The sequence below is a fragment of the Fukomys damarensis genome, unplaced genomic scaffold (genome assembly GCF_012274545.1).
Source record: "Fukomys damarensis isolate Sample0158 unplaced genomic scaffold, DMR_v1.0_HiC HiC_scaffold_32, whole genome shotgun sequence".
NCBI classification, from domain to species: domain Eukaryota; kingdom Metazoa; phylum Chordata; class Mammalia; order Rodentia; family Bathyergidae; genus Fukomys; species Fukomys damarensis.
Window position 1 is genome coordinate 4744375 of NW_022900944.1, and position 19983 is coordinate 4764357.

A 19983-nucleotide genomic window follows, 5' to 3' on the forward strand; every position below is an offset into this window, starting at 1 on the left:
AACAATAATATTTTCTATGGACTTCATACTGTATTGCTCTTCAGTATCGACTTAACTTTTTAAAAAATACTGTACTACAACATCTAGGTGACTCTGAATCCTGTTTACATCCATAGTGAACTTGAGCTTCTCTTTTCATAGCAGTATACGTACATTATCAAAATTATTTGTATGCGAACTTGATTAGATTCAGAGATGATATTTCACATTCGGTGCATGGTAATAGGTAAACTTTACTTCGAGATAATACTATAATATTGCTGAAGAGCTATTTATTAATACATTCAAGACACATATTCTTTCAAAATAAATAAACACTAAATGACTCAAATCACAACTTTTTGGCTGGCTTTCTTCTCTCATTCTTTTTCTTAACACAGACCTGGTATTACTTGTAAGCTTTTCAGTTTCATCTTTAGAAAGCCTTTTGTTTTCTAAAATAAGAGCCAAAATAACATTATTTCTTTGCCAGACTTTGGCAGCAGTACTCTGCCAGAAACACCATGCTTGCTGGTAAACAGAAAGTATAGTTTTCACTGTAAAATACTATAATTACACAGCACAGCACACCTCCATGGTTCTCACCACAGAGGCGATCAATAGTAGTATAGACTATGACCCTCTGTTGGACTCTAGTAGATATAACAGGGTAGATGAAAGAGTTTATTAACTTAGCAGGTAGCAAATCAGAGCAGCAGAAATAATAAGCCCTTGACGGAAAATTTTTAATCCACACACAAATTTTTTTCAGTCTAATAGAAGACTTAATAGAAAACAAAGTAAAACAAACAAACAAACATTCCCGCTCATAGTCTGGCTCTTCTTCCCCATTTATACACACACTCCAGGCCAGCACCCCTGGCAAACATCCATTAAGAAACATTCTACTGTATTGTGTTGTAAGAAATTAGCCAGGTATTATGGAATTCTACAGAATGCAAGTCTCAGATTGAATAGTTCAGGCTTGTATTTGACAAATGCCATAATTTAGAAAGTGTAAGTTTGTACAATCAAGGAAAGATCTGAAGTTCCAACCTGTGGCATTGTTTTCCTTATTAAACAGAGTGTTCTCAGAATTTTAAAATATGCACAGTAGGAAAAGTGGGTATTAAATCATCCAAGGTTGAACTATTATACCAAGAGTGGGAGACAGCAAAAAAGAGAGAACTCAAACACTGCAACTTTTCAATCACACGAATCAGTATGTTCCTCAGAAAAGGAAAAATTCTAAATGAGAGAGTGGTAAAAAAAAATTGACTTGTGACTTGTACATTGTTATTTTAGTCCTCAATTCAAACTCTTGCCTAGGGGAACAATCCCTGTATGTGTGGATAAATGGTTAGCAAAACAGCTGTGCTCTTTTCATTCTTGGACTTCTCGTACCAGCTTAGTAAAATGCACCGCAGCCGTCTATGCATAATCAGAAGTGCATGCTGCCGTCAGCAGCAGCCTGCTTTCAAAGAATGCTGTACATGGGAAACATACAAACAGGAAACCTAAGGGACAGTTACGCACTGTGAACAACACCATCACTTATCTGCATTTTAAGTAAGATTTCTTTTTAAAGGTCCTTGTGTGTATAGACTCCGGTAAACAAAATTTTGTATATGTGAAAACAAAATAATTTTTCTTAAATAACAAATACAAATATCTCAACACAAATACACTTGGTTGCTTGTATTTTGCAAGTGCTTTGTAATGTATCATGAACACTGTTAACATTTGGCCACCATAAGACCAGACCCGAATGTAATTCACTGCTTGCTCCTTCTACCTGCACAGGTGTGATTTGGGGACAATTCTTATCACCTTAATTCATGGTCATAAGAGACGGAAAACTGTGAACATAGAAGAGATCACCAAGAAAAAAGTTTGTAACTGACAAACTTTCCAAGTATAAAAATCAAACCACATTCTCACTAGGAAAAAAAAATAAGTAAACAAAAACACAAAAAACAGAGACTACTTAAGCTTACAGCATGAGCTGCATACCTGAGTTAATCTCTTGCACTCGTTTTAACACTTAGATTTGAGTAAGTTAACGAAATCATATCCACACACTGACTAGTAACAAAAGCCCCCTACTCTCAAAAGGCTATGAAGACGTTCTTAAGAAATCATTACCATAACAGTACGTCTGCCTGCAGAAGCATGTGCCATCCTTGTATGCTTCACAACATTGGTTTGGTGCCAGCCGTGAATTAAGAAATAAACAGCTCACTTTTTGGAAGCTCGCATTTGGACTCCACGAGGAGTTTAAGGTACCCTTTGCTAGATGCTAATAAAACTGAGTAATAATTCTGCGTTCTGGAGAGAAGGGTTCACTCACTGCTTGCTCATGGGAAAGCCAGACTGCCTGTCATTTGTTAGCTGGATACAGATATTAATCATTCTGTGTCCTGGGTGATTATTTTTATCCAGTTTTGAGAGAAAGCTAGGATATTGCTACGTTATCATTTTGCTTTTTTAATTGCTTAAAGACTTCTCAATTTCTTATACTTCCTTCAAAGACACCCTCATGGCTCACTGTGAGGCCCCGTCACATCTGTGGCTGCTCAGATCACTTACTCTGCATGCAGAGCCCATCCGTGCAGTTCTTGGATTGCAGGACCAGCCCGTCGCAGTCCTTGCCCCCGTTCTTGGGCGCTGGCGCTGTGCACTCCCGGCGGCGCCAGTGAGTACACTCAGTCCCACAGGTGGACCACTTGCTCCATGAGGCCCACCGGCCATCCACTGCCACGAGAAAAGCCAGAGAAGTCAGGTCACGGGGTGAAGGGTGCAGAGTTCACTTCAAGGCGACAAAGTGAACCACGGAAGAAAGCGCCTCACCCAGCAGCCTCAAGGTCATTCCCACCCCTGGGAAGTGGGTGGCACCTGTTCCTCACTTCCCAGCAAGAGAAGACGCTGGGGCACAGGGAAGCAAAGTTATACCCAGGACCTGTGCACAATCAGCTCATGGTGGTCCCCTTTTTTCTTTTCAAGGAGAAACTGCTGCATTTTGTACTGAGAAAAGAAGGGTCTCTTTATGTACCTAAGATTCCTTTGTTCATACTTTCCTGTGGACCATGAAGTCCATTTGTGTAGAAGTCTGGAGAAAAGGCTGGCGCTGTGGGGCAGAAGTCCACCCGGCCTTTCGCTCCTTCCTCTTGTTCTTACACTGTGCTCTCTCATCTCATATCCCTTCCATCTATGTCTTATATACTCTTTTTTATATTACTACCTGCTTGCGGTAAATAAGCTCTACACTCATCTTAGGGCCTACGTACGTGCAGTTTATACATCTTAATTTTCAGAAAAATGTTCCTTCTCCTCCCCTCTTCTCCTTTCCCAGTCATCTCTAGATCCACCTCTCATTTGCAAAAGATCTATCTCCGTTTCCTATTGTCTATTCTTCATTTCATTTTGTAAATTAGTATTTATACTTTGAGTTTCTCATGTAAGAGGAGTTATATCATATTTAAGTTTGTGTGTCCTTTTAAGTTTCTTTTATCATACAGTCTCCTTGATTCTGCTGAAATCTGTGATGTCTTTTGTTGTTGTTGTTTTGGTTGTTTTTGTACCTGAGATCGAACTTGGGTCTTTGTGCTTATGAAGCAGGTGCTGGAACCACTGAGCTGAATCTCCGGCCCTGCAATGTCTTCTTAAACTGACTATATTATCTTCCACTTATTTTTTGATGACTCCATCCTACTTGTGATGATATATCCATTTATGTTTACTAAAAGTAATATTTTAACTAAGTTCTTAACTTTTCTAGCCATTTGTTGAGAATTGAGTTACTTTATTTTTGTAGTTGACTTGTACTTTCAATGCTAATGAGCTGAAATATCTACATTTAAAAAATACAACTTAAATCCCAATTGAAAAACAAATACAGTAAGTTTCACCACCATACTTTAACATGTATCTTTTTAAAGTTTCTCATAGAAACAGGATAGCAATGGTGAACTAGCTTTTAAAAATGTTTCTTTCCCTGAAGCACATGTATTATGATTATCTATATTCCATGCAAAATAATGCTAAACATCATATATTTAATATACATCTAAAACACACAAACTGATAAAAGTGACATAAATTGTAGTAGTTTATGTAATTGGAAAATCTACATGTTTTTATAACCTAGCTACTGTGTGAATATATCAGACATAAGGTGTATGAAGATATAAACATGTGCATATGAAAAGTTGAGGAAAGCATTAATATTTCCATCCCACAAAGCTCGCTATACAAACACCTTCCAAGTATCTGGAGCAAAGATATTTGCTTTGCCCTACATACTGAGCTGGCATCTTTGCTTATACCCTAAGTATACTGAAACACACATATGCACACAACACACACATGCTTATCTTTCAATTCAAAGTGATCAATGCATTTTTAACTGTGAGAGGACAAAAATCTCAAATCCTAAGCCTAAGTGTCAAAATTGGTTCCATGAATAGACTCCGCAAGAGTTCAGTGTGAGACTCTCTTGATTACTTGGATATCACTCTTGGGAATGCAACGTGCAGATTACATTTTTCTATCCATTTCAACGAATTTCTTACAAAGGCTGTATGAAAGGATGAAGAGGACACAATTTGGCAAAGTAAAGGGAAGTTTGAAATCTGTATATCTAAACAATTACATAGATAACAAAATACTCAATGAGCACACTACATGTATGGGTGGTTGCAAAATAATTTTAACTTAACCTTGGGACATTTACATGACGACACAGTTTAATAGGTTTCTGCAAATACTAATTTCAGTTTACCTAGGAATGGGAGTGGGCAGCAATGTGAAATCGTACAGAAAGATGCCCAGGGTAGAGGAATGCGATCTCACCATGGAGACTACTGTGTGACTCACAGAGTAGATGGCCACTGCGCACAGATCATGAGAGTCGACTGCACTGTATTTTCAAAAGCCGTTATCCCATGTGTCACAATGCTTTGCCTTCCTTTTAATTCATTCCAAATGTTCTATTTGCCCCAGCCCAGAAACTGAGGCCATGTGTCAAATATTGTGGTATAAAACATTTTCTAAATTTCATTTCCAATTAATTGCCATGGTTTTCTGACTATCAAATGTTATTCATAAATATGTAGTTTTCTATGCTGATCAAAGAATCTGCGATCTTGGCTTTTGTGGGTCCACTGAATACTGTAGAGGGATTATGATCCTGAGTGTGTAGCTGCTGTTTTATATTATTTTGCACGTTTGGGTAACAGAGCTAAGTATCCTTTTAGAGGAATTACTTGATTTCCCAGCAATGTAAACACTGAACGCAGAGGGGATTTAAATACTGTTTAGCACACCTATAAGTCAAAGTTAAGATCTTTGATTTATTTCTGAAACCTACTTCTAGTGTGGTGAAAAACACGTGGAGTACAGGGCCTGGTTTACTTACCTGGGCACAGCGTAGTACAGGCTATTTTCTGTACACTTTGCCCTTCGCAGAAGGCACCGCCATTGAGTGGAGCTGGGTTGGTACAAGTCCTCGTGCGCTTCTGGTACCCTCGTCCACAGCGGCTGTTACACACGGACCACTCTGTCCAGGTGGACCAGCCACCATTGACTGAAACAGGGTGAGCCACACAGAGTGGATTAGATATCTCTTCATGTACACCCAAACACGCAAACCACACACAACACACAAACAGTCATCTCCCAACAGCCACTGCAAAGCCGAAAATGTCAAAGCTGCAAGAGACCATGGGCATCGTTTCAAAGTTCCATTATATAGCTGAAGAATCTAAACATGGAGATAGATGAATTATGGACGAAGATTTATTCACACAAAACAATAAGTAAGACTGCATTCTCTTTTTGTTGGCTAATGTTCTTTAAAAATAAATATCCCTTTACCTAGTCAAGCTCTAAAAATTGCTTTGACAGCTTATCTCAAATAATAAATGTTCACATCCTTAAGCCAAGGCTGCCAGCCAATCCGCAGCATGAGAACTAACTAAAAATCACTTAGCCTTCTTAAAAATGATGGTTGATTATTTTTCTGTAACACATGCAAGGTTTATTGCCTTTTAAGGACTCTCAGTCAGTTTCATAAACTAATGATTGAACCTAGCTACAAAAGAAAGTCTTACAGTGTTGAAGTTTTAAACAAATCGACTAGTAATCTGACATAGCAATTAATTGAGAATGTTGAAATGGACAGTTATTTTGTGTGGAAAATCTAACTATGATATTTGATGGGGCTGTCAATACATGTGATTAAAAAAAAAAACCCAAAAAACAAAACAAACCCTATACCTTAACACTACTGACACTATACATCCCCAGAAAGCTCCCTCTACAAAATGCCCTGATGTAATTCAATAACGTAAGTGTGCAATTTGTGCAATGAAGTGATTTCTAGCAGAAGTTACTTGCTAGTAGTGAAAAGATGGTACAACTAGTAAAAGCATGTGCCTCCCAGCAGTAAGCAAAGTTCTTAGCCACTGAAGTAGCACAGACCTCTAATGTCATCCTACTCCCTAGAAAGCTATCCACTAAGGAGTATATTCATGTAGAGAAAGATACTTTCCACTTCAGGATTTTAAAAATAGAGATAAGTAGTTAAAAACATCTGTAGTATTCAAAGACAGAAAACTATGTAAGTTTATGTGAAGCAAAGCAGCCACTGAAAGGATCCTATAGACTGCCATTTAGTAATGCTTATGTATTCTCCTGTTATATTTTAAGTAGAAATATATCTTATCTTTAAATCTTATTGTGCATAGAAATGATCACTGGTACAAATATTAATTCTTTTAAAAATATTATCTTTAAGTTATAAGATTGTAATATTTGTAGGTATTTTCTTGTTAGGCCTTTTTCTGTGCTTCTAAATTTTCTCTAGTGGATGCATATTTGTAATCTAAAATGATACTAACAAAGAATATATGTAAACCATGAAGAATATATGTAAAGCATAAGAATATATGTAAAATAAGACATGCTGGCTAGATGTGTGCTTTCCTATGGAATCTGGGTAAGACCAGCCTATGAGCCATGGACAACTTATTTTACTCAGTCATAAAAAGCACAAGCAGATGGTTGACGCAGAGGGTTTCAGTTAATGTTTTAAAAAGCAACTTAGTCTATTCGACTTTATAAAATTCAAAATGTCACAGAATTGTCAGTATGGACTTCTTGCTAGTGTACTGTTGAGTCGATATTTTGGGGTTATAGAATCAAAGCACTGCTCTGCTAAAACTTTAACAAAAAGTAAATAACCAGAAACTTTTAGAGACACAAACATATTTGCAGATCCTAGGCTCATCTCTTTGCTCAACAGAAAAGATGACAAGGGCTCAGAGGACCTCGGCTTTGAAAGGTCAGTGAGTGGAACAAGTCTAGTCCGAGAGCACAAGATTGCTGACTCTTAGTCCTCAGCCTTAGCTCTGAATGCTTCTGCTACTTGCATTTAATCTTTCCCGAAGACAATGTATCACTGCATTTGTGGATACTGAAAGCACGCTATACTTAGGAAAGGATTTGCATGTATATTAAATATCTATATAATACATCTATATATAGTCTGCCTGCATTAGTTATTTATGATTGGTTACACTATGATTAGGCCCATTTCTACTTTGCATTTCAAATACCATTAATCAAGTCTTCCAGGCAGTTCAGATAAAGATAAAAAGTAGGAAACATTTTATTGTGATTGAAGACGCACAGTTGCTTACAATTCAACATAGCCATTATCTGGGCTAGGAAATTAAATCGCATAGTAATCATGGGATTAAAAAGAATGTATGCATCTGTCCTGTAATTAAAATGGCAATTTTAAAACTTCACTGTATTCAGGCTCAGAACATCATAATAGTTTCTGTTCTCATAAGTCCATAAGCACACATTCACTGGGATATTACTGCAAGAAAGGGAAAATTTTAATCTGTACATTTCCAGAGTTCTGTCAGCTTGACCTGAAAATTAAACTAGCATAAAAGAGATGTGCATGAGAAAAGCATTTAAATTTATTTAATATACGTTTTACATGGCATAGGAATCTTCGTAAAGAAATGATGATCTAAAGATGGCTGGAATTGAGCACTTTCATGCTGAATTGGACCAAAAGTATAAGTTTTGAGAATGTAACTAAATTATGTGATAAGGCTGAAAGATTAAGAGTTATTTTAATAAGTTATGCTCAGCATTCTTTTCATCTCAACTTCCAATCCTTAACAATAAGAATGTTATTTTCCTTCTAGTATATGAGAGGCATCTTTCACATGAGAATCTCAGTTTTTTGCTTTTAACAAAAAGAAGAAAGGCCAGAGTGGTCTTGCACATGCACATGCTGTTTTTAAAGTGGTTTAACTTCCCCCTCCAAAAAAAAGTCAGTAATCCAGAACAGCATGTTTTGGGGTTCCATGATTCTGAACTTCTTCTGGTACCCACATTGAGTTCTGCAGCCAGACAGTCATGGCTCCTGTCCCTCCTGCATAGCCCATCAAAGCCCAAGGCCTGTGAGTACAAGCAGGACTGCCAGGCCCCGTCATGCCCTTTGGCGATGGGAGGCCTGGACCCACCATTTTGCAGGGGGCACCACCTCACACCCTTCTAGGGTTGGTGTCATTTTCTGTGACTATCAGTCATCAACTCTGTGAGGACCCTTACGCTTCTAATATGGTGGTAAGTGTATAAATACATGGTCTGGCGTCTCAGTCTAGAAAAGGCTGTAAAGTTAGGCAAGGAGGGGGAACCATGTGTAAAATGACTAGACATTGACTGCTGACCTGCACAGGGAGAAAGAAGCACACAGGCCTCCCCACATACAACCGGCTGGCATTTGAGCAGCAGTCACAGATAGATGAGGAGGGAGAGCGGGGAGGAGCTTCCTGGAGAAGCTCTCACATAGGGCTTTGCCACATTGTGAAGCCGAGAGTGACGGGACCGTAGACACCCTTCCAACCGCTCTGGCTGCCTCAGACAAAGCCTATTCTACTGAGGTTAAATTGCCCAGATGTGTTCGGGAACAGGTGAGCTCCAGATTTCCAAAGGTCTCCTCACCATGGGGCCAAACTCTGTCCACAGAAACATCAGCAGGCTGCCTTGAGCACCTGCGCCTCTACGGCGTGCAACCTGGACCTCGGCGGTGCAGAGCAGAGGCGAGGGCTTGGGAAGCAGCAGGCCCTTGGTGGCCACCTCCACTTTCCTAGAAGCTGAGGGTCAGGGGCAGCGGTTTCTAAGCCCAGTCTTCCTTGGGTGGGTTGGGGATGCAATTAACCCATTTACGCCAGGCATTCCATTTGTGGAACATGACAAACAATGGAACATAAATTTTTTTTTTTCTCTTCAAATTCCCGTTTCCGGAATTTTTGTAGGCAACATATATGAATTTCATATAAAAAATTGTGACCTTCAGCATACATGGCCTCACTGACTCTAGGGGGCACTGGAAGGAGCAGCAGCGGTGCTTTGAAAAGCAGCCTCTCACTTGAAATTCTAATAAATCAACATTAAAATTGATTCCAAGAAGAAACTGCAGTGTGAGGTGAAACGGATTAAGCCCCCGAGCTCACTCACCGTAGACTATGACAGTGGCGGTCGTGCTTCTTCTCTTAGCAACAATGTTCTTGGCGACACAGGTGTAATTTGCAGTGTCTGAGAGGCGGGCTTGCTTTATGATGAGGTTGTGGTCGATAGTAATATAAAAATTCCGATCTTCAACGGGATCGATTATGTCTTCATTTTTCAGCCATTCTACCTAAAGAGGCAGGAGAAACCCAAGTGAATTCCCGATGAGCCTCCCTCCACAGCTTCTTGTCTGTCTTGTGCTATGGAATCTGTACGACATTATCCTCGCTCTGAACTTCTGCGGAACAGGGGAGGTGACTTTCCGAGGTCACGAGAAGTACCACTCACCTGCCAAACGTGCCGATCCTGTCTGCACGACATTATTCTCAAATGTCAACGAACCAGTTGGGAAAAACAGTGTTGAAATTGTTTTCATTTTGCCCAGCGGGCAGGAACAGGGACTGTGCACCGCCAAGCGCAGAATCCAGTAAAAAATAACGGGCCAACATTTCAAACTGAACTCAAATCTTCTGCTATTTGATTTGTTTACTCTTGGCAACTTACCTGCTGCTTTTCAGAATAGGATATAAGTACTATAAGAAAGCTCCACAAAGGTATTTTAGACATTGTGGAGCTCAAATTAAAAAAATACAACATTTGGATGATTATAATTTACATGTTGCTCACTGAAACATATGGATTAAATTTTCCTGAAAATGCACAGGCTTTAAAATGCAGCAAATCACATCTCTGGAGAGGCATCTAAGCCAAAATATTTGGGAAAAAAAGGTTTTCTATCAACCCTCAGTATATCCAAATACCATGTAAATCAAACTCCAATCTCCCTCAATATACAAATATTCTCCCCCACCATCTTCAAATCTTGGCCTCATGCTTGCTTTGGAGAACATGATCTAGGACAGACTATTTCTCAAAGCTGATGAACTATTGTTTTTTATGTTAATGATATCAATTTAGCATTAATGATTTATTTCTGGCTAAATAAAGGAGGGAAATATACTTGTACAAGCTGTCCTTCTGGACAGTAAACTATATTTTTTTTATCCAGACAAAGCTTTTCTTTTGTTCTTCCTATGTAGTTTTTTTTCCTATGTACTTTTTTTTCCCATAAAGCAAAACAACATTGATATTTACCACGCTTAAGCTTTCCTTTTGCATTAGAGTGGCTATGGATACAAGTAACCTTTAGTGGTAGGGAGTCAATATTGTTGCCATTTTCAAAATCTTAAAGAGCTTCTCCAGCACTGCAAGAGTCTAGAAATTAATCTCTAAATCTGTCAGTGGGGTTGACATAGCACAGCTCTAAATTTTGACTAATGCAGGGACTCTCAAATAATGCTCCTCTAATCCTTCAAAGACAGCCCAATGTGTAAAGGGAAAAACAAAAAGCAACCACAATCCGAAAATACAGACACGGATGGGGAGGTGGATTAAAGCAACTGTAATGATGTAAATTTCAAAATAAACATTCTTGATATTTGCACTCATGGCACTGAGAAAGAGAATGGATTTTTGAAAAATGCACTTTATTTTCAAATAGGAACTACACGTTCCTCTGACCTGGATTTTCTCAAAGTCTGGCCCTGAAGGTGACTATAACCTTCCTGTCTGCTGCCTGCCTTGCAAGCACAAGGACCCGAGTTTGATCCCTGGTATTGAAAAAGAAAACAACAACAACAAAAAAACCCCCCAAAACAAAAACCTTCCTGGAAGGAAGTAAGAGGTATATTGTCAGAAATCACCTTGACCATAACTGAAAGTTGAGATTTATATTCCCCAATTAAATCTTTTCCTAGGTTATCTATTGGTGCCACCCTCAAGAAAGCTTTCTGCACCTAGAAGGCACCACTAGGGTCCTGTCAGTTAGGGTTCGATTCTTTCTATTTGTTTGTGCTCAGCATGCTTATCTCTCAGTCACTCCTGTTACTCTGAGGCCAACCTTCAGACTCTTGGATCCTCTAGTGCTGGAAATACCTCGCAGTTCACAACACCCTATTAACATCTCTATTTAGCCACTGACCAATGGGTACAGAAATACACTTCTGTCTGCTTGGGTCCGAACCTGGGTTCTTACTCCTCAGAGCTCCCCTCTTGGGGGTGGGGTGAAGCTCTGTCCTTGAGGTTTTACCTACATTTAACTATGACTTGGCTTTTCCTCTCTCTCCTGTTTGCTGTGCCAGCTTTCCAAGCTGTCCCGGGAACACTTCCTTAAGAGACTGCTGCATTGAGGACTCTGCTCATGATTTGCTTCTAAATCATGGCCGCTCAAAATGATGTTTTCTCTGTAAGTGATATTAGTTTAACAACACTGATGTAATCCTTATCATAGTTGACATAAAGACATCTCAAACCACTTGTTTATTTAAAAAGCTTATCACATGGAGGAGAGTTCAGTGTGTGCGCTGGACAAAAGACACAACTGACTGCTATATATCCGATCCTTACATTTTCGTATGCAAAGTCACACTTTACCTGGCCATCTCTCACTAGTGTTGGGGGAACACCTCACCTCCGCCCTGACACTCTTCCCTCTGGGAGCCTGCCCAGCCTCCCATGCTCTGATCCCTGGCTGGGCTGCCCACCTTCGCTACCACATCTTGAAATCTATTCTTATTGCTAGGAAGCCAGCAAAATCCTCCAGATTTCAACCTCTTTCTGGATTATTTACTTCACCTTTTCCTTTATGTAAACCCCGGTGGATTCAGTGGCAGAATGTTTTCCGGAGTCCTCCTCAAGTCGTAGATGATTCATTTACCTGGCCTGGGACTCAGGCCAGGATTCTGAGGGTTAAGTTCTGAGGGTTAACGAAGGGTCAAGTGTTCTTGGTTTTTCTGTCTTCATTTTCGTTAAGCACATGTTTGCAGTACACGGTGACTGCATGCATCACGGGAAGCAGGCACAGGTACAGAATACATCTCAATTCTGTGTACATTCCCTCTCTCTCCCCTCCCACCTCACTCTTCCCATCCCTCCCCACTTGCAAAAATCTCCAGGTGTTCTATTATCTTCTATTTCGTTCTTTATCTTCCACACCGTCTACTCCAGACCATTCTCTCAACACCTTTGCTTTCAGTCCCATTCCATCAGATACCATGGCCTTTCCACATTGTAATTATCTGCAGGCTCACAGTCCAGTTTGATCTCTGATTATTTGAATAACCAGAAGGATGACACTTGCAATATTTCAGTGCTCAGGTGCAGGCCCTCCCAGCTCCCATAGTGGTCTTGGCCCCTGAGGTCATAGTTCTGGGCCGGGGTTTGCAACCCTGGCCTCACTACAGAACAACTTGGAGAACATTAATAGGGATAATTCTGAGTTCAACTGAGAGAACCTAAGTCTGACCCTAAGGAATTGTGATGGCATGGTCTAAAGAGGTCAGTAGTTTTAATCCTGCCAAATGGTTGTCACCTAGTGCTGCATTGTGGTCTTTCAACAAGATCACCATCACCTTGGGAGCTGGACAGAAACGCAGACCGGAAGTGTGCAGCCTCACAGGAACTGCAAATGATTCATGCGCACTCTGAAGTGTGAGAAGCACCGCTTTAACGCTTGTCCTTACCATTAACTGCAACCTCTCCACAAACAGTTTCAAACACCTGCTCCTCTTACTATCATCTGTCTTTCCCGCTAAATTTTCTAGTAGTCCTAGTCCAACGACCCTCATCCACATCGACAGGCCATTTTACTCACCTACTTTACTCCTCACCGGCTGTCACCTCTCTCCTCCTTCCCAGTCAGTGTGAATGATATGAGCAGTCCTCACATTGTACCCCAATGCACCCAACTTGCTCTCCCGGCACCTACTTGGCCAGACTGTGTCTGTCCTGGGCAGGAGACGGGGCTGAATTCAGCCAACTGAATGGGCTCGTCCTAAGTTCATGAAAACAGAACACCAGTGGGTTCTTCATTCTGCCCAGAAGTCACACTCCAGTTTTTTATCACCCATTCACATTCTCCTGGCTGTAAACACTACTCTCCCTCCATCCCCACTGTCAGCTGAGAGATTCCTGTGACTGAGCAAACGAGAGATCTTCAAAGCTCTCAAGCCCCACCAACCCACCCTCTCGTGCACCCTCTCTTTATCCCTAGGGTGGGCTGTCTCCGTGTCCCATGTGCCACTTCTGATCTGTGCTCTGCCTTGTTACCCCTCTCTTCCTCAAGGGCAAGTCCCACAAATTCTGTCTACTAAGTCATGACTCCTGAATTACCTCAATACCGAATTATGTTTCCCTAAAAACACAGGCAGACTAGACTGTTACTCCTCACGATTTAAGATGCGTCCCACCCATTTTTGTCTCTGGTCATCCGGCACTTCCCTGCTTGCCTTATAAGACTCCTTTATTTTTCATTTTCTCATATTCATTCCATTCCCTTCTTTCCTTGTAGATTGGCAGGAAGGGAGGGGTTGAAGGGAGGGCAGGGGAATGGGGAAAAAATAAGAACCAAGATGGATTATGTAAAGGTACAAGTTTCCAACAATAAATGTCATTGTATCATAGACATTAAATGTACCAATAAAATTAATAAGTTAAAAAAACCCAAAGTGTAAGAAATGTTTCTGATTCAATAAAAGTGAACTTAAAAAAAAAAGACTCCTTGGAACTGCTTTTTACAGCCACTCTTTTCAGTCCTCATCCCCTTCACCTAACTGGGATCAATTCTAGCCTGTGCCTGCTTCCACTCCCACCCCACCCCACCCCATGACTCTCTTCTGAGTCACTGATTATCTGTTAATGTGCTGATGGGAGCCTTGTGCTCTCCTGGACACCTCAGCAGCATCTGGCCACCTTGGTTCCTCTCGGCTGGACTCGTTTTCTCTGGATGTGGCGCCGTCCAGGTTCTACCCCATCCCACTTTGTCCCCCAGCACCTCCTTGGGCTAACATATTACTCTGTGGCTTGGTCCTTGGATCTCTGTGCTCTCTTTTCTGTCTTCACTTCCTTGGTGAGCTAATCCAATCTCATGCAGTGTCTCCCTAAATTTATCTGCAGCCCAGATTCCACCCTTGAACTCCTGACTCATATATCTAACCATGTCCTTGTAACCCCACTCAACTGTCTAACAGCAGGCTCCCAAATGGCCTGTGCAAGGCTGCTCCTCATGCAGTCTTAGCAGCTCAGTTCAGGCCAACTCCAGCCCTCCTGTTACTTAGACCAAAACCTCAGACTTAGTGTTCACCTGATTCTCACTCACTCTTTGCCCATTCTCTGTTGAGGAGCACATTATCAATCTGACTCATTTTATCCTGTCTCTACCACCTTTGTCTTGGTTTAAGTCACAATCATTTTTCTTCTACATTATGGCAAGAAATCTCTGTCTTATATTCTGCCCTTTCTACGAGTTCTGACTCTATTTTCAATACCCATAGTTAGGGTGATCCATAAACCCCAAGTCAAACCATACTGCACCACATTTCCCACCCTCAATGGCTCCTCAGGTCCTTCAGTGTCATAGCCAAAGCCTTCACTATTTCCAAGCCCAGGACCCCAAATGACCAGCACTCCAGGCTCCTCTGAGCTGCCCTCTTCATTCTCTCTGTCTCTTTGTCGGGCTCCTCTGCCACCCTAGCCACATCAGGGGTACTTCTCATGTGGGATTTAGAGCTTGCCTATGAGTCTGCATGGAATAACCTTTCCCTGGGTTCCCACCTGCTCTGCCTCTGCTCCTCTTTCTGGTCTCTGATCCAAGTCACATTCCAAGTCAGCCATTTGCTGATTACCCTTTGGAACTGCAACCTCTCCTGCTGCCTCTGCTCCAACCTATCACACCTTCCTCTGTATTCTCCATGGAAAATATCACCATCTCTTTCACTTTTTATTTTACTAATTGTATTTATTAGTTATTAGTCTTCTCCAGAATGTAAGCTCCATGGGCTTGTTCAGCTTACACCCTTTCCTTAACCACTGTTATATTCTCATGGCCTAGAATTGGCCCATAGCAGGTATGTAGCATTTGGTAAATGCACAAACAAAACACATGACATGAAGTGCATTTAAATCTATTACATACATTTCTAGGCCTCTCCAAGCTTGGTGCACTGACTGTCAAAGTTACTAAGAAGTGTATTTAGTGAGGGTCATTTTAAATATTTCTTGTAATCAAGTTCATCCTTTGGAATTAGGTTAGCTGTGACTGCTGATCCATCTGGGATTAAGAACCGAAATATCTTACACTTTTGAGAGTAACCTGCTTTGGTCTCTAAGTAGACTCATTGGTGAAACCATGAGATGAGCTTCTACTATTATGCTGGTCAATACCCATGCTTCACCGCTACTTAGGTAGGCATCGAGATTGTCCCATGGTCCAGTTTTGAAAGTGGCATGTTCTTTTAGTTCACTTTATATGAATATATCTGCTGTAGATGTGTTTGGATAATTTTTATGAATGTTCACCTAGTAAACACAGGACCTAAGTGATCATAGTGGACCCAAGCTTGCAACACAACTTTCTATGAATTTAATGTCCAAGCAATAAAGAGTTTGACATCTTGTGATTTCAATTCAGTTCCACAGCTCTGAGTACCTACCGTGCCTGGCACTGCGCCTGGTGCTGGATGTAGAACTCCCCGGATAAGAATGAAAATCTACATGCACAAGGTGTCAGTGTGGCAGACAGGACGAGATGGAGGAGGTAACACGAGCCTAAATTATGTGGAAAGAGGCCATTTTCTTAAAGGCATTTTGAGGATGGATTCAGCTTGTGAGTAGAAAGGGGGACATGGGAGCGCGGGGGACACTTTGGGGAGAGGATGCCTGGCCACAGGCACTGAAGCTGCATGAGGAGTCGGAGCCCTGGACTACCTGAGATAAAGCACACAGGCAGAGAGCACAGCAAGGATGGAGAGGCTGGCTTTCGGGAAGTCACCAAGGGACCCGGCAGCGAGCTAACACATTTGGCCTTTACCTTCCTGCACTTCCTGTGAGCTTATGAAGGGTAAGAGGTGAAGATGCATAATGACGTGATGGGTTAAAAACTGTTAGAATGGATTAGAAGGAGCCATGTGGGAAGCCAGACCCCAGTCAGCGGGCACTTGCCATGAGATACACAGACACAGAATGGATCCAGGGAGCAATCTGAAGGGACAGAGGGCGAGGATTACAGGGCAATGCATGTGGGAAGGAGGGCATCATCGGCAGTCTCGGGCTTGGAACCTGTGCGTATTGCAGGCACAGAGGTGGCAGAGAAGGAGGTGAGGGCTGACAGGTTGCGGAGTTCAGACTTGTGACTGTATGAGGAACCTAGAGCGCACAGCATGGCTTCAGCAACAGCGAAGTTGCTCAAAATTCCCACTATTTCCATGAAAAGAATGATTTTTTCCCTTTAAAGGTTTTGATATATTAAAAACAAATCTTAATGATCTCTGTGTTTCTTAGACCAGCTTTATCTTAACGTTAAGAACTGAACATGAATATTGATAAAAAAGGATAGTGCAAAGCTGTGTGCTAAAATGCATTTGTTACTATTTTGGCTTAGACAAAAATAACAAAGCATTACTGAAACCTTAAAGGAACTTATGGAAGGGAAGACATTGCGTGAGAATAATTCACTGATAGGATTATATAAATTCTCAAGTTAATATAAAACCCTAACATACAATTTTAAAGTTCTTTTCATGTAATGTCACAAAACCGACACTGCTAAAGTAATACTCTCCCATGTGGAGTGATTCCAGAGTGAGCCTCCTGACATACGTTATACATAAAAATTACAAGAACACAGAGTGTTTTGTGCTGGGTGTGTGTGTGTGTGTGTGTGTGTGTGTATTTTGAATAGTGTTATGGCTGTGTCTATATGTTCCCCTAAGATCCTCATGTCAGAGATGAGGCTTTTCAGAGGTGGCTGGATCTAGGGTGTATGATTACTAAATTAGTCTACTGGTTGGTTTGGCATACTTCTGGGAGTGGATAATGGGAAGGCTCACACTCAGGGTGAGTGCTACCTGTCCTAAGGGCCCGGAACCTGGATAGAATATAAGAGACAGAAAGGGGGCTGCTGTCTTCATTTGCTGTTTTGCTACTTTGCTGCTTGCTGCCTTTTGCTTTGCTACTTTCTGCCCACCATGAACTGTCTCCCCCTTTGCCACACCACCCTACCCTGGAGCCAGCCAACTTTGAACTGACCTCCATAAACTGAGCTAAGTAAACTTTTCCTCTGTTCATTTTTGGTATTCGGTATTTTGTCTCAGCAAAGAGAAAAGTAACTAAGACAAATAGTAAGTAAATAATTCAATTTCTGGCATCCTACTTATTTGTAAGCTAATCTTGGTTAATCAAGTCCCCGGACAGGCTTCTAAGTTCTGTTCCTTCTTGGTCATTCCATGCTTTTCTTTTGATTTTACCCAATGCTGGCCTTCTCCCTATCTTTCCCACTTAGCAAACTGATTTATGCACAAGAGAAGTCTTTCTGTGTTAGATGTTATTTTTAGCTATGTATAAAACATTCAAGAAGAAAGAAAAATAGGTTGAAGTTCAGAAAACAATAAGAGGTTCTGGCCATAAACCATGACGTGTCACTGCTATGGTGGTGCCAGCTCTGTTCCTCTCTGTCCTTGTGATTCAGCAGCTGTAGCCCTCACAGTCATCTGGAGCACATTTGATGTAATTCACTCTAGTGTTTAAAAGGCATAGGACTTTAGGAAGGTAATGAAAATAGTTTCAAAGCAATATGAGGACGACCTATTTGCGTGTTCTGTTATGCTTGGCACTGATTAATCCATTGTGTGCGACTGAGAATCCTACTTTAACAGGCATTTCCTGCAGTCTCCACTGAGGGGGCTGCTCTTGTCTTGGCTGAATGGCTTTAGAAACCAAACTGTCATTGTAGGGTTATCTGTGCCTCCCTCTGGTGGATTTATTATGTGTTAGGGTGTTTATTTATAAAACGAGAATGATTCTAGTTCCTATTTCATGAGAATGTTAAGGATTAAATGAGTTAATACATTAAATACATTGTTCCTGGCGTATAGTAAATATACTAAAATTATTACTAAAATTGAATTAAGGATACACTAAAAGAGCTTAGAAAAATCTAAGCAACTCTAAAAAATGAGAAGGAAATGATATTCATCTAAAAACTAAAGCAGAATAACATCTGAGTCTTTTTATCATTCACTGACATTTATTCTGTACAAAGTCCACTCCACACACTTTTGTATTATAGAAAATTGCCCTAGAAGTGTAAAATGAGCATTAAATTGACCCCCCTATTTATAAGCTAGTCTGGATACATATTTCCAGTTAAACTCCACGAATCCATAATTCTAGAGATGTCATTAGCATACATTTTCTTGGCAGATATTACAATATATAATTTTAATCAACCTGTATAAATATTACCTAATTATTTTATGTTCTAAGAAATCTTACTATATCAATGTTTTGAAAGTATGAGAAAGAATTTTTGATCAAAAATATTTCATCCAAAAAAATCTGAAAAATATCCTCTACTGTCTTTGGTAATAAGTCAAGAGCAATAGGCAATTTATATGTTGCTATTATTATTACTTCAACTAACCATAAATACCCTCTAATTTTCACTCTATCCTCTGAGCTTTCCTTTCTTTTCTCCTGCAACTTGGAGTTAATCCTCCTCACTTGTTGCTCAGGGACATCAGCCTCTCCCCACCCCACCCCATGGAACACCTCTCACTGGCTTTAGCACTTTTATCCAGGTTCCTGGGGGATGGAATTTCCCTTCCAGGCCCCTCTCCTCTCCCCACGGCATAACTGTCCCTGAGCTCTCTTCTCTACTTCTTCCTCCCACACACAGGATTCTGGGCTGAGGCCGGAATTTTGGGACACACCCTGTGGTTACAGAATAATTACTATTCTTGGGGGCAGGTAGAGTAGGAGACGTAATACAGAAGAAGAGAGGGCACCCTGCAGTCCCTAGAGCAAACTCTAAGAACTGTGACCCAGATTGAGGGAGTAGAAATCTTCCAAAAGCAGAATATTGAAAGGGGGAAAAGAAAGAAGAGAGGTGTTTGTATTGAGCACACCGGGCACCCAGGTGTGTACTCTGTAAACTTCATCTCTGCTTCTCAGGACAGTCCTCAGAAGGGGGTATGTATAGGCTCATTTTTCAAATGAGATGAGGCTTATGGAGAAGACTCACAGGTTTCCAAGGCTTGCACAGGAGTGCAGATCTGAATGCAGGAGTCTTGAGCTCCAGACTCCTTCTTGCCTATGGAGTGCAAAGTTGGAAGGAAGCAACTACATGCTCCAGGCTGGAGCTCTGACATCTGACCCAGATCATGAGGTTGTGGCCTACAGAAGCTGGGACACCGAGACACATCCTAGCCTTGGCGGGACTTGGGTGGTGCTAGCCTCTGGCTGGTGCTCGGAGAAGTAGTGAAATCTTCAGGAAAGAGATGTTGGCTACACTCATAGGACAAGCGCAGGTCCACCTTGAGAGCTGATTCTAGGACTGGCTGTACTTTAATTTCATGG

At 41.1% G+C, this 19983-nt stretch overlaps 1 protein-coding gene across 1 annotated transcript in view; it reads right to left on the reverse strand.

The window, feature by feature from the left end:
• Window positions 1–19983, reverse strand: part of Unc5c (unc-5 netrin receptor C) — a 159128-nt gene that overhangs the window by 57813 nt on the left and 81332 nt on the right. The window contains exons 5-7 of the mRNA XM_033757760.1: window positions 9523–9703; window positions 5396–5563; window positions 2569–2733 (exon numbers count right to left, since the gene is read on the reverse strand). Coding sequence (XP_033613651.1) covers window positions 2569–2733; window positions 5396–5563; window positions 9523–9703 — 514 coding nt within the window. The remainder of the gene's footprint in view (window positions 1–2568; window positions 2734–5395; window positions 5564–9522; window positions 9704–19983) is intronic.